General features: G+C 41.4%; 1 protein-coding gene across 1 annotated transcript; it reads right to left on the bottom strand.

The window, feature by feature from the left end:
- Positions 1 to 2,773: 2,773 nt before the first annotated feature.
- On the bottom strand, positions 2,774 to 3,709 carry LOC148117744 (olfactory receptor 6C4-like). The gene has a single exon (XM_087901906.1). The coding sequence runs from the start codon at positions 3,707 to 3,709 to the stop codon at positions 2,774 to 2,776; it is 936 nt and encodes a 311-aa protein (XP_087758032.1).
- Positions 3,710 to 14,014: the final 10,305 nt, after the last annotated feature.

Genomic DNA, 14,014 nt, shown 5'->3' on the forward strand with positions numbered 1-14,014 from the left:
TGTTTGACATCAAACATGGAGATGAAGAGTTTGGAGTTTGCCCAGTTGATTTTCAGTCTAATTTTGCTCCAGTATGCCCTCACTATGCTCACTTCCCTATGTTTTGGAATGGTAATGTATATACTGTGCTATTATATGTTGGAACTATGTTATCTGTTTTTGATTTTGATTTTATAGGGGATTACAGTGAAAAGATCACAAGACTCTCAGAAAAGACTTTGATCTTTGGACTTTTAGACATAGTTGAGACTATGATAGACTCTGGGGGCCTATCTTAGTTTGGATTTTTATTGCTATGAAAAGACACCATGACCACAGCAACTCTTTTTTTAAATTAATTATTTTAAAAAATCTTTTCTCATTTTACATACCAATCCCAGTTCCCATTTCCTCCCCTCCTCCCACTCCTTTCATCTTCCCTTACCACCCACTTCCATTCCTCAGAGAGGATAAGGCTTCACATGGGAAGTCACCAAAGTCTGGCACATTGCTTTGAGGCAGGAACAAGGCCCTGTCTACTATATCTAGGATGAGCAAAGTATCTCTTCAAAGAGAATGGGTTCCAAAAAGGCAGTACAAGCAGTAGGGATAAATCCTGGTGCCACTACCAGTGGCCCTGTAGTCTGTCCCAACCAGACAACTGTCACCCATATTCAGAGGACCTAGTTTGATCCTATGCTGATTCCTCTATTGTCAGGTCAGAGTCAGTGAGCTCCCATTGGCTCAGGTAAGCTGTTTCAGTGGAAATTCTTTGCTCATATTCTTGCTCCTCCCTCTCTCTGCGTTATAAGTGGTGTGTGCCTGCGTGAGAGTGTGTATTTTATGTGTGTCTTTATTTTGTATGTTTGTATGTGTGTTTTATGTGGTGTGTGTATGTGTGAGGGCATGTGTTTTATATGTCTGTTTTGTATGTATGTGTTTGAGGGTGTGTGTTTTACATGTGTATGTTGTATGTAGGGAGTACTTATGTGTGAGGGTGTGTGTTTTATGTGTCTCTGTGTGTGTGTTGTATGTGATGTACATGTATGTGTGAGGGTGTGTGTTTTATTTGTTTCTGTGTGTATGTTATAAATGGGGAGTACTTATGTGTGGGTATGTGTTTTATGTGTCTCTCTGTGTGTGTTGTATGTGGTATGCATGTATGTGTGAGGGTGTGTGTTTTATTTGTTTCTGTGTGGTGTGTGTATTTGCATGCGTGTGTGGTGTGTGTGTGTGTGTGTGTGTGTGCACTTGCTTTTCTATGAGAGTGTAGAGGTCAGATGTTGATATCTGGTGTCTTTCCTCAATTGCCACCTTACTATTTGACACAGGATTTCTCACTGAACTCGTGGCTTACCTTTTACATTCTAGAGAGTGAATATCTAGAATCGGGTCATCTTTGACCCCATCTTGTAAGTTATGGTTACTGGTGCAAGTCACCATGCCCAGTACATCAGTGCTGGGAATCTGCATCCAGGTCCTCATGTTCTTAAAGCAAGCGCTTTATCTGTTGAGTGATCTCCTCAGGCAGAGAGGTGATCTGAAGAATTATCAGAGTAAGAAACTCGAAAAATGAAATTGCTTAAAGCCCAAAGAAAAGTGACCCAGAAAGGAATATTCAAGTTGGGCGGTGGTGGTGCACACCTCTAATCCCAGCACACTTACAGGAAGCTACAAGACAGGGTTTCTCTGTGTAGGTTTGGAGCCTCTCCTGTAAGTAACTCTTGTATACCAGTTTGCCTCGAACTCACAGAGATCCACCTGAGATGGGTAGAGAGAAGGCAGAAGGGGAGGATTCAAGAGAGCTTGAGGAAATGGGATGGGTGGGATGAAGGAAAGGTGGATATGGGAGCAGGGAAGTAAATATCTTAATTGAGGGAGCCATTTTAGGGTTTGCAAGAGACTTGACTCTAGAGGGGTTCCCAGGTCCAAGAAGAGGTACCCAGATTGTTCCTTGGGCAGCAGAGGAGAGGGTTCCTGAACTGGCCTTGTCCCATAGCCACACTGATGAATATCTTGCATATCACCACAGAACCTTCATCTGACAATGGATGGAGATAGAGACAGAGACCCACATTGCAGCACTGGACTGAGCTCCCAAGGTCCAAATGAAGAACAGAAGGAGGGAGAACATGAGCAAGGAAGTCAGGACCACGACGGGTGCGTCCACCCACGGAAACGGTGGGACTGATCTAATGGGAGCTCACCGACGCCAGCTGGACTGGGAGTGATGGAACATGTGATCAAACTGGACCCTCTGAATCTGGCTGGCAATGAAGGCTGACTGAGAAGCCAAAGACAATGGCACTGGGTTTTGATTCTACTGCATGGACTGATTTTGTGGGAGCCTGGTTTGTTTGGATGCTTACCTTTATAGACCTGGATGGAGGAGAGAGGACCTTGGACTTCCCACAGGGCAGGGAACCCTGACTGCTCTTAGGACTAGACAAGGAGGGGAGATGAAGAGGGGGAGGGAAAAGGGAGGCGGGGAGGAGGTGGAAATTTTTAATAACTAAATAAAAAGAAAGATTATAATGGGAATAATATAGGTGCAATCATTAGGCTGATCCTCCAATGTATGGCAAGCAAAAGAGTTTAACTAGCTGTATTCTGTATACAGTCTCCCAATATAAATTTTCTGCCTCTTTCATCAAAGTTAGATATCAGAAAGTTCTTGAGCTAGTTTGAAACAGACTGCTGACACCAGCCATACCCAGCTTACCTGAGAAATCACTTCAAGAGAGAGGAGGAATATCCAGAATATCATCCAACATTTTCATTTATTATCAGGCCACTAAAAGGAGTGAAGATGCAGTACTTTTCTGACAGCATCACTGAAGGCTTGTTTTACTTGCTTATTCCTTAGAGTGTAAATGAAGGGGTTAAGTAAAGGGGCAACTGAGTTATTGAGCACAGCCACACCCTTATTGAAGGCAACTCCTTCTGTTACTGAAGGCTTTATGTACATGAAGATGCAGCTCCCATAAGAAAGGGAGATGACAACCATGTGGGAAGAACATGTGGAAAAGGCCTTCTTTCTCTGCTGTGCAGAAGGGATCTTCAGAATGGTCCTGATGATGTGGGTGTAGGAGAGAATGACCAGCACCAGGGTGACTATCAAGGTCACAATCGCTAAAACAAATTCAATGAGCTTCAGCAGCCTTGTGTCTGAACAAGCTATTTCTATGAGGGGCCCATAGTCACAGTAATAATGATTGAGCACATTGGATGCGCAGAAATCCAGCTGACTGGTCAAGATGATTAAGAATAAGATGATCAGGAAGCCACTCAGCCAAGAGCAGAGGACCAGCAAGGAGCAGACCCTGTTGCTCATGATGGTGGTGTAGTGCAGCGGTTTGCAGATGGCCACATAGCGGTCATAGGACATGGCCGTCAGAAGGTAAAACTCAGTGGCTCCAAAGAAGATAGCAAAGAAGTACTGAGTGAAGCAGCCAGCAAAGCTGATGGTCTTAATTCCCGTAGAGATGCTGAAGAGTATCCGAGGAGTAAACGTGGATGTGAAGGAGATTTCCAGAAAGGAGAAGTTCCTGAGAAAGAAGTACATGGGTGTCTGGAGATGGGAATCCAGCAGTGTGAGGAGGATGATGGTCAGATTCCCCACAATGCTGAGGATGTACGTGAGCAGGAGAAATAGGAAAACACAGATCTGAAGCTCTGGGGCATCCGTGAGTCCCAGCAGAATGAATTCAGTCAAAGTCTGATTTTTCATCACCGACTTATGTGCCTTGTGAAGCTGAAAAAGAGAGAAATGGGCGATGAAGGTGAGCAGAGCCTAGTGTTGCAGTCAGGAGGTCTCAGAGTTCCCCTGAAAATCTGTCTTTAGGGAATCCATCTGTTCTGCATGATCCAGACGCAATGGCTGCTGGCTTCAAACATGCCCTTCACTAAATGTACATACTACGACTTTGTTGCAAGTATTCCATGACCAACTGGGCTTTCCTGGGTGCAGCTTTTCAACTTTAATTTTTATGCCTTATTCTTATTTCAACCCTCAGAGGATGTAGCACCATGTGCCCTCTTTCCCCAGCCTCACTGTCTTGATGAGCCCCTCTATTGTTGCCATCTCAACATTTGCCACCTGCTTTATTCTGTTTCTCCATTTGCTAACAACCACAGTGCTGTGCAAGATGGACCCCCCCCCTCTCTGTCTCTTTAGGTTTTGTGCCTAGGACAGAGCTCAAAAAAGTCTTCAAATACTGAATTCTGTATCTATCTATCTATCTATCTATCTATCTATCTATTTATCTGTAATGGGGTTGTTATTCCAGAATGTCAATATTTTCAAGAAGGGGAAGGGGTTCCTGGGCTCCCCCATATGCTTTCAGTGTTTGCTAACTAAGTCTGTTAGAGGAGTCTTTGAAGAGGTTTTCTTGTCTAGCTGGGTTTCTGGAACACTTTCTGTCCATTAGCCTTCAGCTTCTGAAGACTTGTGCTGCTTTGTCTTCCAAATTCATGTTCATATCCAACACAACACAAGCACACATGGATCATTGTGCAAATATTTTCAATTCATCATTGCAATAATAAAATATTGGAAACAATAAAATTTCATGATTATGCAAAGAACAAAATTATAATTATTTCTATTGTGGAATAATATGTGGAATTTGTATTTTATGAATTAGATATGACTATAATATATGCTGGTGCCCTGCTTCCCAACAGTGTGATTCTATCTTTGTGTGCACAGACTAGCATTTGGAAGAATTCCAGTTATCAGGGATGATTTTTCTGTGTAAAGGATGGAAGACCTTTCTTTATCCTTCATGTTAAAAATGTTCAAAACAAGCCAAAGTGTGGTTTTTAACACCAAAGTTGAAGGAAGATAGCAGACAGCCTCATTCAGATGACTTTAGCCTGAGGGAAGGGTGCACATACTCACAATTTTGACACAGGAAAGGAGCTGAGGGATTTGCCTCTGGATGTTAGGTGGGGAGAGTCAGATGGGGAGGTTGGACGGGAATGGAAGCTGGGACATAACTGACACTAAGACAGGTTTGAATACTAACCTGTACCCTGGCTGCTCACAAAGCGCAGATGCAGGCTTGTGGATTCTTGGCGTTGTGAGTCGGAGTGGAGAGGCAGATGTGGATGGAATCTGACACAGTGGATCATTCCTCTCTTGGCGTTGTGAGTCGGAGTGGAGAGGCAGATGTGGATGGAATCTGACACAGTGGATCATTCCTCTCTGAATCCTCCCACAGACCCCCTTTTCTCACAGAGCGCAGATGCAGGTTTCTGTGGAGGTTGTCTGCACGTTTCTAGTTCTCCTCCTCCTTAACCAGTCACTTACTGCCCCTTTCATGGGTCCACATACACTCAACCTGTCATTCCTGAGGATGCTGCCTTACTCAAAGCAACAGGATATAGGAACAGTCAACTGAAAGTCCTACTGCTTGTATTTGGTCTAAAACGTGGTCTTGGTCTTTTTTTTCCAAATTTATATAAGATTTGGAAAACAATTTTTGTTTAATTGACTCAGCAGAGACCATTGGAGGATAAGTGATTGCCTTGAGACTCAGGTCCAGGAAATGTTAGTTAGTCTCTCTCAAAAGGAGTACGGGAGATTAAATTTAACAGATAACTGTGGAAGATGCTCCAAACAGACCCTTGAGAAAGCTGCCTCCATGTAATGAGTCGAAGTAATAGCCTTGTGGGAACTGAAGCAATAACCGTGGCAGGGGGAAGGAAATCAAGTATTTACTCAGGGTTCTCTAAAGGGACAGAATTGATAGTGGAGTGTGTGTGTGTGTGTGTGTGTGTGTGTGTGTGTGTGTGTGTGTGTATACATGATTCATATGCATACATACACACATACATCGTGGATTTATTAGAGTGGATTAAGGGCTGTGGTTGGACTGGTCCAATAACGACAGTCTCCCAATAAAAAGGTCAAGAATCCAGTAGCTGTTCAGTTCATTCGGCTTAATGTCTATTGGAATCTTGAAGAAGTAGGCTTTTTAGTGCTTTTTTCGTTTATTAAACATAGATTCTTTTATCATTTTCTCATACCGTATAATTTTGAATAGTTTCCCTCCCTCCACTTCTGTCTGTTCCTACCTATCCCCTCTCACATCTGAATTTATTCCCTTTCTATTTCTCACTAGAAAATAACAGGCTTCTAAGATATAACAACAAAATATAAGGAAAAATAAAATATAATAAGATAAAAATCCTTATATTGAAGTTGGATAAGACAAGGCAACAGAAAAATAAAGGAATCCCAAGAGAAGTCACAAACATCAGAGACCCACTTGTTCACACATTCAGTGTTCCCTCAATAAAATGTTAAACTGGAAACTACAGTTTAAAATTAGAGGACCTGGTGTAGACCCATGTAGGCACTCTGATTGCTACTCCAGTCTTTCTGAGTTCATATAACTTTTGTTCACTTGTTTTAGAGGGCTTTGTTCTCCTGGTGTCCTCCATCCTCTCTGTCTCCCCACTTCTTCTGGTACCTCTTCCATGGGCTTCCCTCTGAGCGGAGGGATTTGATAGAAACATCTCATTTAGAGCTGTGTGTTCTAAGGTCTCTTTCTCTCTGTGGAGTGTCTGGCTGTGGGTCTCTGTATTTGTTCCCAATCTGCTGCAGGAGGAAGCTTCTCTGATGACAGCTGATAATAATCTATGTGTGGAACAGGATATCATTTGTTGGGTGTAGGGTGTTGTGAGGGTCAGTCAAAGACAGAGGGCCACTCCAAGATATAATTTAGTCTCTCTGGCAGCTGGGAGGAGTCGTTTCTGTGAACTGAACTCTAAACAGCTGTACAAAGGAGTGTTTACTGATTTTTGCACAAAAGTTGTTTATTGTGTAAAACAAATTCCACACTCCAAAGCCCCTGATCTAATCTATGTTTTCTGAAGGAAAACACCCCTTCCCTGGAACTTTCGTCCTTACTATGAACTGTTTGTAGTACCCAGTCATGCAAGACACTCCAGGCGTGCCAGGACCATCTGGTAACCAAAGTCTTGCAAAGGCTATAAAGATGCTTCAGGAAAAGCACTCTGTAGACAGATAACAGCAAACAAACACTGTTTTCACAATGATTTCCCTGAGGGTCTAAGTACTTCTGGGCACATTAATTTTTGGTTTATGATTTTTCCTGGTAGGTAGAAGCAACTCCAATGTCTTCTATTTGGCCTTTCCAACCGTAATAACCTACTTCACAGACTAGGGAATCAATGCGGGAGTTCTGCCCGCCTCTGAGTATATTTATCCCAATTATACAACCTGGTACTAGGAAAATAACTCTAGTGTAAGTTTGGGGATGTATTGAACTTACTGTTAGATGTACTTATGCCAAAACTCCAATGAATCACATGGCCTCCATAAAGCCCCTACTTTAACTGAGGGCTGTAATGCTTCTTGGGGTCTTCTAGAATTAACATCAATTCAGAATCAGTATCCAATAGACCCTAGAAAGCCTGATTGTTTCCTTTCTCCTGGCATATGGTCGCCCTTGAAAAGGTCCATAGATTCTCTAGGCTAAGAGACTAATAACGAAATTGTTATTTTAGTAAGATCCTTCCTCAGGAGGACCAGGTCTTCCCTTCACTCAAGGGACTCTGGGTCTGCAAAATGGGTCATGTTTGGAAACTGATTCATAGGCCAACATTCCCTCTGATCCCCAAGATTCCCATGATGGATTTCATGATCAAACATAATGCTCCTTTCATTTGTTGAATAATTTTTTTGCTTGTACAGATAGAACAAAAAGTAGTAGACTTCAAATCTATTTTACTTCCAGAAATACCAAGACCTATTATTACCATAGTAAGTCCTTCAAGTACTTCTCATGTGAGAGCCAAAGTTATGTTTTAAGTTTTAATTACTATGCCTAAGGGAACCATGAAACATAAATGCCTCTGATCCACAAGCCCTTGTCCAAGGAAAGATAGTTCCTGAAGTACTGGATGTTATTGTTTATGGGAGGTAAGAAATCACATGTTTTCACTCCCCTGAACAAGTTTGTTTGACCCAACTACACCAGTTTTGCTTGATCATGTGTAGTCAAGATAACATCAAGATGTACCCTTGTCCCTGATTTGGCCTAGTGGGAATTGTGGTGAATTATGGGTTTTGCTTCTTAAGCCCCTTGCAAAATGTGACTTGGGGACATTTTCTGGGAACCCGGGTAGAGACCTGGCCATAGCCCATCTGTTAGTATCCATGCACACCTTGTCTCTGCCCCTTGGGAACCTGGCATCCCTCTGCATATGACAAGTAGTTCTCTGACTGTATGCATGTGCAAATGTCCCTTTAAGAGACAAGCTCTGCCCACTCCCGATCTCTCCCTTCCCACCACAGCAAGCAGCTCTCAGCCTATCTCTCTCCTCTCTTCCTTCTGCCTCTCTCTGTCTTTCTATCTCTCTGTCTCTGTGTGTCTCCCTTCCCTCCCTCCCCTACCTTTTCAATACCCTCTTCTATTCACCCAGGAACTTCATTCATTTCCACTGCATCACCCACTAGTGGGTAGAGAGCTCTTAGGGTCCCACAATTTGCCAGGTTTCCCTCAGTTGTCCCATGCTTTCAATAAATCTTAAAAGTCACCAGTTAAAGGGTGTTTGTGACTTTGGTTTTGGAAAAAAAACATTATTTGTTTCTGTGGAGTTGAAAGACTTTAAGCTCTTGATGACTTTAAACCCACTTTGGTTTGGGCAAAGCCAGTGTCTTTGACCTTTACACAGGAAAACAGCTTTCCTGTAAGTTCTGTACTAACACGTGTGGTAGAAGCTTTATCCTTTGGTCTTCCAAGGGACCTTAGGGATCATCTGGTTAAACAAACAAAAGACCCATGGGATCCATGATTTTAAAAAGTCACTAGTTAACAATATAGTAACATGAAGTTTAGGAGGAAAAAAATTCAACAGCGATGATTTGGAAAGCGTCCTTGGAGAAAGATGTCACAATGGGGTCAGAGAGGTCACAAGCAAGCCATCGTGTCAGGTGGAAGCACAGACGGAGTGTCTTTTCACTCTACTTACCACTTGAGAGATTCTTCAGTGGCATTCAAAGAAACCTCTTAGAGATTCCCTGTTCGATGCTGAACCTGTGAGAAGTCATTCAAAAACAGCCTCCACAACTGAAGGCTTTCCCTCGTTTCTGGGCACTCTTCACCTGGAGGTATATGTTTTGCTCTACATTTGACTCAATATTAGAGCGAAGTGAGGGCCATGAACACCCACTCTTCCACTGTTTGCAGTAGACCCCTGCCCAGTTGATATGCTTTCTAACCTACAGCTGGGGTGGAAAAGAACCAAGGTAGTTAGTTTGGGTTGGCATGGCAGCTCAAGACTAACTGTTCATAGTTTGTGAAGAGTTACTGTTAATACTAGCCTTATTGAAAATTTATATTAGTAAGTTATCAAACCTGATAAATAAATTTATTATAGTCAACAAGTATATAGCTTCTCCCTTTTCCAAATGTGTTGATGACATAGATACTAATAGATTTATTACTATTAGCCCATCTTTCTATCACTAGCAGAAATCCAAGGTTGGTGATTATTCTTTTAACAGAAAAAAAGGATAATTTAATAATTTACTATATTTTTATTTAAGATTCCAGCTCTGCTTTTTCTAAGTTGAATTCTTTTTCATCCCTCACCCCTTGTTTTGCTACATAGCCTAGACTGGTCTTGAAGCCTTGATTCTCATGCCTCAACCTCCAGAATATTGGTATTAATTTTCCCAATTTCCTGTGTGTGTGAGATGCATGTTGCTATATTTGCACATATGTGGGCACATGTGTATTTGCATATATGTGGTCACATGTGAATATGCACATACATGCATGTGTGTATACATGTGAAGGTCTGAGGTTCAATCTTCTACTGTGTTTTTACCCTATTCATTGAGGCAAGGTCTCTCATTTAAAACCAGAGCTTATCTATATGGCTAATCTTGCAAGTCAGCTTGTTTTGGGATCCTTTGTCATTGTTGTCCAAGGCTGAGATTCCAGGTTGCCCTGGAGGCCTAGTTGGCATCTACCTGGGTTCTGAGGACCTGAACTCTGACCTTACACTTCCATGCTAAGTCATCTTCCCACATGACGACATTGGGTCAGCTGTTGGAGAAATGAGAGGTTATGACTCAAGGCTAGGTGTTGGTTACTGGAGTGTGTGAGTGGAGGTGAGGTCTGTTTCAGAATTGGAGGAGGAATGATGTTAGAGGCAAGGGTATTTTGTTCAGTATGTCAAAGAACAACTTTGATTTATTGAACTAAGGTGTGAAAATAGTGCATACACGGGGAAAAGCCATGAAGATACCACCACCAGCCTCCCTCCCCCCACCAACAACAAAAATGAGAAGAAACCTGTGAGAAACACAGGGAGGTCAGGAAGGAGTTTTCCTTAATTCCCACTGAGTCATCTGACTACTGGCAGACTTATTTAAGAGACCAATATGGGCAGTGAGCACTAGGCAAGTTTGGTTCGGTTTTCAGGGGGGCACTTTCCAGTACTTCATGGACTAGAAAGTCTGAAGAACGTGTAATAGGTCAGTGCTTGGTGGAGTCTCCACATGCATGCCCACACTCACACATATAAATAAATCAGACAGATAGCTAACTAACCAACTGGCTAACGGAATCAGTGGATGCATGTTAAAAAGAAAGAAGAACAAGTGGAATTTAGAGGACAACTTGGGGTGTGGATTCTCTTTGTGTAGTATGGATCCCTAGGATTGACTGGTTGTCAGGATGGGCAACAATTTACTCTCGGAGTCATCTCTCCAGCTCTGAAGTAACATATTGCTTTAAACTTTATTTTATGGAATAAAAATATTCTCTCTTTGCAAAATTAAAAAGCAGCAATATTTGGGTATATACTGTGTACATAAAAGCACATATGGTACTTCTAAAGTGTTAATTCTGGACTTACAATGACAAGAATTGGGGAACAAAAATTAATTGTATATCTCTCCTAAAAGATCAGTATATAGCTTTGTTCTTTTTTATGGATAAATCTTGCTAATCTGGTCAAGGGCATAATTTATTAATGAGCAACCCCCATGAACCTGATTACCATCACAGAGTCAGTAGAATATAGTGGATGCTAGATGTCGACACACATGGTCACAATAAAGTTTATATCACACTGTGAGAGTAAAGGCAGATAATATTTCAATTACAGCATGTCTGTTATTGTGAGAGACATAGTGGGTGTCAATGTATAGTTTCTATGTTTGTTTTGACAGTCACGTCAATCCACTTAATCAACAAATGTGTTGTATTGTGGCCATACTGTTATTCCCAGACACATTTCTTAGAATAATGACTGGCAACAGTGGATAACACTAATGGATTTCCCTTCTGCATGGGAAATATTTGTGATGTCAGTTATTCATGTGGTACTTCAGAGTGTCATCCATGCTGCTGCTAACCTTTCACGGTTGTACATTTCAGTGATTGTCTCATTGCCTTGGGAAATTTCCTTCTTTTACATTTTCTATGCTCTAGAGCAAAATGTCAAACAAGTTTTCAAATATCCATTAACTTGTGGATGACATACCAGAGAATTCTTGGGCTCTCTCTGTTCTTGGGGGAGATGATGATTAGAACAGAGTATGTATTAGATTTTTGGAGATTTTTAAATATCCACAGTAACATTCCATCCCCCTGTCTTCAGAATAGGCACTATGGGATCAATTGTGCTAACAAACAATATGTTCCCTGGAGGTCTTGATACTGGAGATTAATAATAACCTTTTGTTGCGATCGTAAAGAATAAAGGTTAAATAGATGTTTAAAGAAGGTATCCCGGAGAGACAAGTGAGGAGGTTGCAAGGGGAGTGTTAAGCATAGGTCATCATCAGGCTGCGGAGAAGAGCATCAGGGATGACGTAATGGAGTTGGATGTCATCCTTGTATTGAGTGGCCTGCAAAAGAGATTTTTTTCTTTACTAGCATGTATCAATTATACAAAGTGATGATCTTCATATGACATTTCAGACAAGCTTATATTGTAGTACCAGAGGTATTTTTAAGGTGTCTTCAAGTCATTTAGAAAGCCACAGGTCTTTTTTAGGTAGAGATACTAGATATGCAACTTATGAATTGTATTTCTCTTTAGCAGACCCTGTTGCCCACCGCACTTTTCTGTGAATACCCAGACCTCAGAACAGGCGCGCGCTTTCCCAAACCAAGCCCACGAGAATGGATTAATATCCTAAGGGTTGAAGCACAAAGACAACAAGAGACCTGCTCATTCACCAAAGAGTAAATGGCAACTTTATTAAACTCAAGTCGGGTATATATATTAGTGGGCAAGGGGGCAAAAGGGCAAAGCCCCCTCCCATCAGGAGCAGTGGAAGAGGATGATAGGTGCCTGGCGCCCAAGGCCAGAAGCAGCTGCAGGAGGCAGGCATGGCAGGCGTATAGGGCCCGCGGCTGGAACCTTGTTTACAGGTGGAATTACCATGACAAAAGAGGGCCAAGTTCTTTTACCTCTATTTTTATCCTATTCCATATGTTTTTGTTTTATCTTATGTTATTATTTTTTAAATTCCTATTTTCTAATGAGAAATAGAAACAAAGGGTGTGATTTGGATGGGAAGGGAGGTGGAGAGGTTCTGGGAGGAAAAACTCCAATCAGAGTATAGTGTGTGAAAAGAATCTATTTTCAATAAAAAAATTTAAGAAAGCATTTTAGATTACAGAGCAATCGAGACCACCATACAGTGGAGTCTTATCATATGCCATGTGCTCAGTGTCTCCTATTAATAACTCCTTACATCACTCTGATATCTTTTTGTAACTAATCAATTGGTACTGGTATGTTATTGTTAAGCAAATTCCACCATTTATTCAGATTTTTTAAAACATTTACCAAGTTTTTACCAAGTTGCCTTCTGTACTTCATGATCTTACCCAGAATGATCGTATTGAATTGCTGTATATCTTTAGTCTCCTCTTGTCTGTGATGGAGTCTCTAACATTCCTTGCTTTCAACAATCTTGCTAGTTTTGAGGAGCCATGGTCAGATAGTTTGTAGGATGATCCAAAATTGGAATTTGTCTGAGGTTCCGGGGGAAGAAGCCCAAAGAGGCCCATTTTAAATACTTTGTGCCAGGAAATCTGAAGATCAACTTCTGATCCATTAATGAACTTTTCAAACTTGTAAGCTAGAAGGTTCTGTAGAGTTTAAGAAAATAGTATTTAAATATGATAAACCCCATGCATTAGGGTGAGTTATATTGAGGAAAAATTAGAAGAAGGATATCTTTAGGCAGCTTTCAGCCTAGAATGCTAACTGAGAGATTAAGACTTTAGGTCAATACTCTAACAGCCTTGACAGGAATATGAGACATGGGTGAGACAGTTTTCTCTCTCCATGGATCTTCCGTCAAGAAAGACTATTGTTTAAACAATTTTTTTTGTTTATTTTTGAGATTATAATATAATTACATCATTCTCCCTTTGTTTCCTCCACCTTTCAAATTCATGGCCTCTTTTTTTATTAATTGCTGCTACATGCACACACATACACACACACACACACACACACATAGTAATATATACATATATATGTATATATTTCTAAATATAATCTGCCCAGTCTATATAATGCTATTTGTATGTATGTTTTCGGGGTGATCAGTTCGTATTGATAATCGCTTGTTATTCTCTTCTCTGGGGAAGACTGTTCTCCCACTTCCAGCACTCCTTAGTTGCCTGTAGCAGGAAAACCTTTTAGTGGAAGAAACTGTTAATTCTGAGGGGGTAGAGATGGAAGAGCTGAGATCAGGGTGGCATAGACGCATATCTTTGGAGATACATATGGAAAACTTAGCTATTTCCATGTAACATGAGGGCCGGCTTGTTGAGGCTTCTGTCCCACCCAGTACCCTACAGCCGGCAAGCCCAAAGAAAATCACTCACAAGACTTCATAAGATTATAAACTGATTGACCCATTAGGTCAGGCTTCTTGTTAACTCTTATAACTTATATTAACCCATTATTCTCATCTATGTTAGCCACATGGTTCGGTACCTTTCTCAGCTGGGCAAGTTAC

The sequence above is a fragment of the Myodes glareolus genome, chromosome 26, assembly GCF_982192425.1.
Source record: "Myodes glareolus chromosome 26, mMyoGla1.1, whole genome shotgun sequence".
Classification (NCBI taxonomy): Eukaryota; Metazoa; Chordata; class Mammalia; order Rodentia; family Cricetidae; genus Myodes; species Myodes glareolus.

Excerpts from the sequence above, each read along its gene's own strand:
- LOC148117744 (XM_087901906.1), bottom strand. The coding sequence starts at position 3,709 with ATGAAAAATCAGACTTTGACTGAATTCATTCTGCTGGGACTCACGGAT.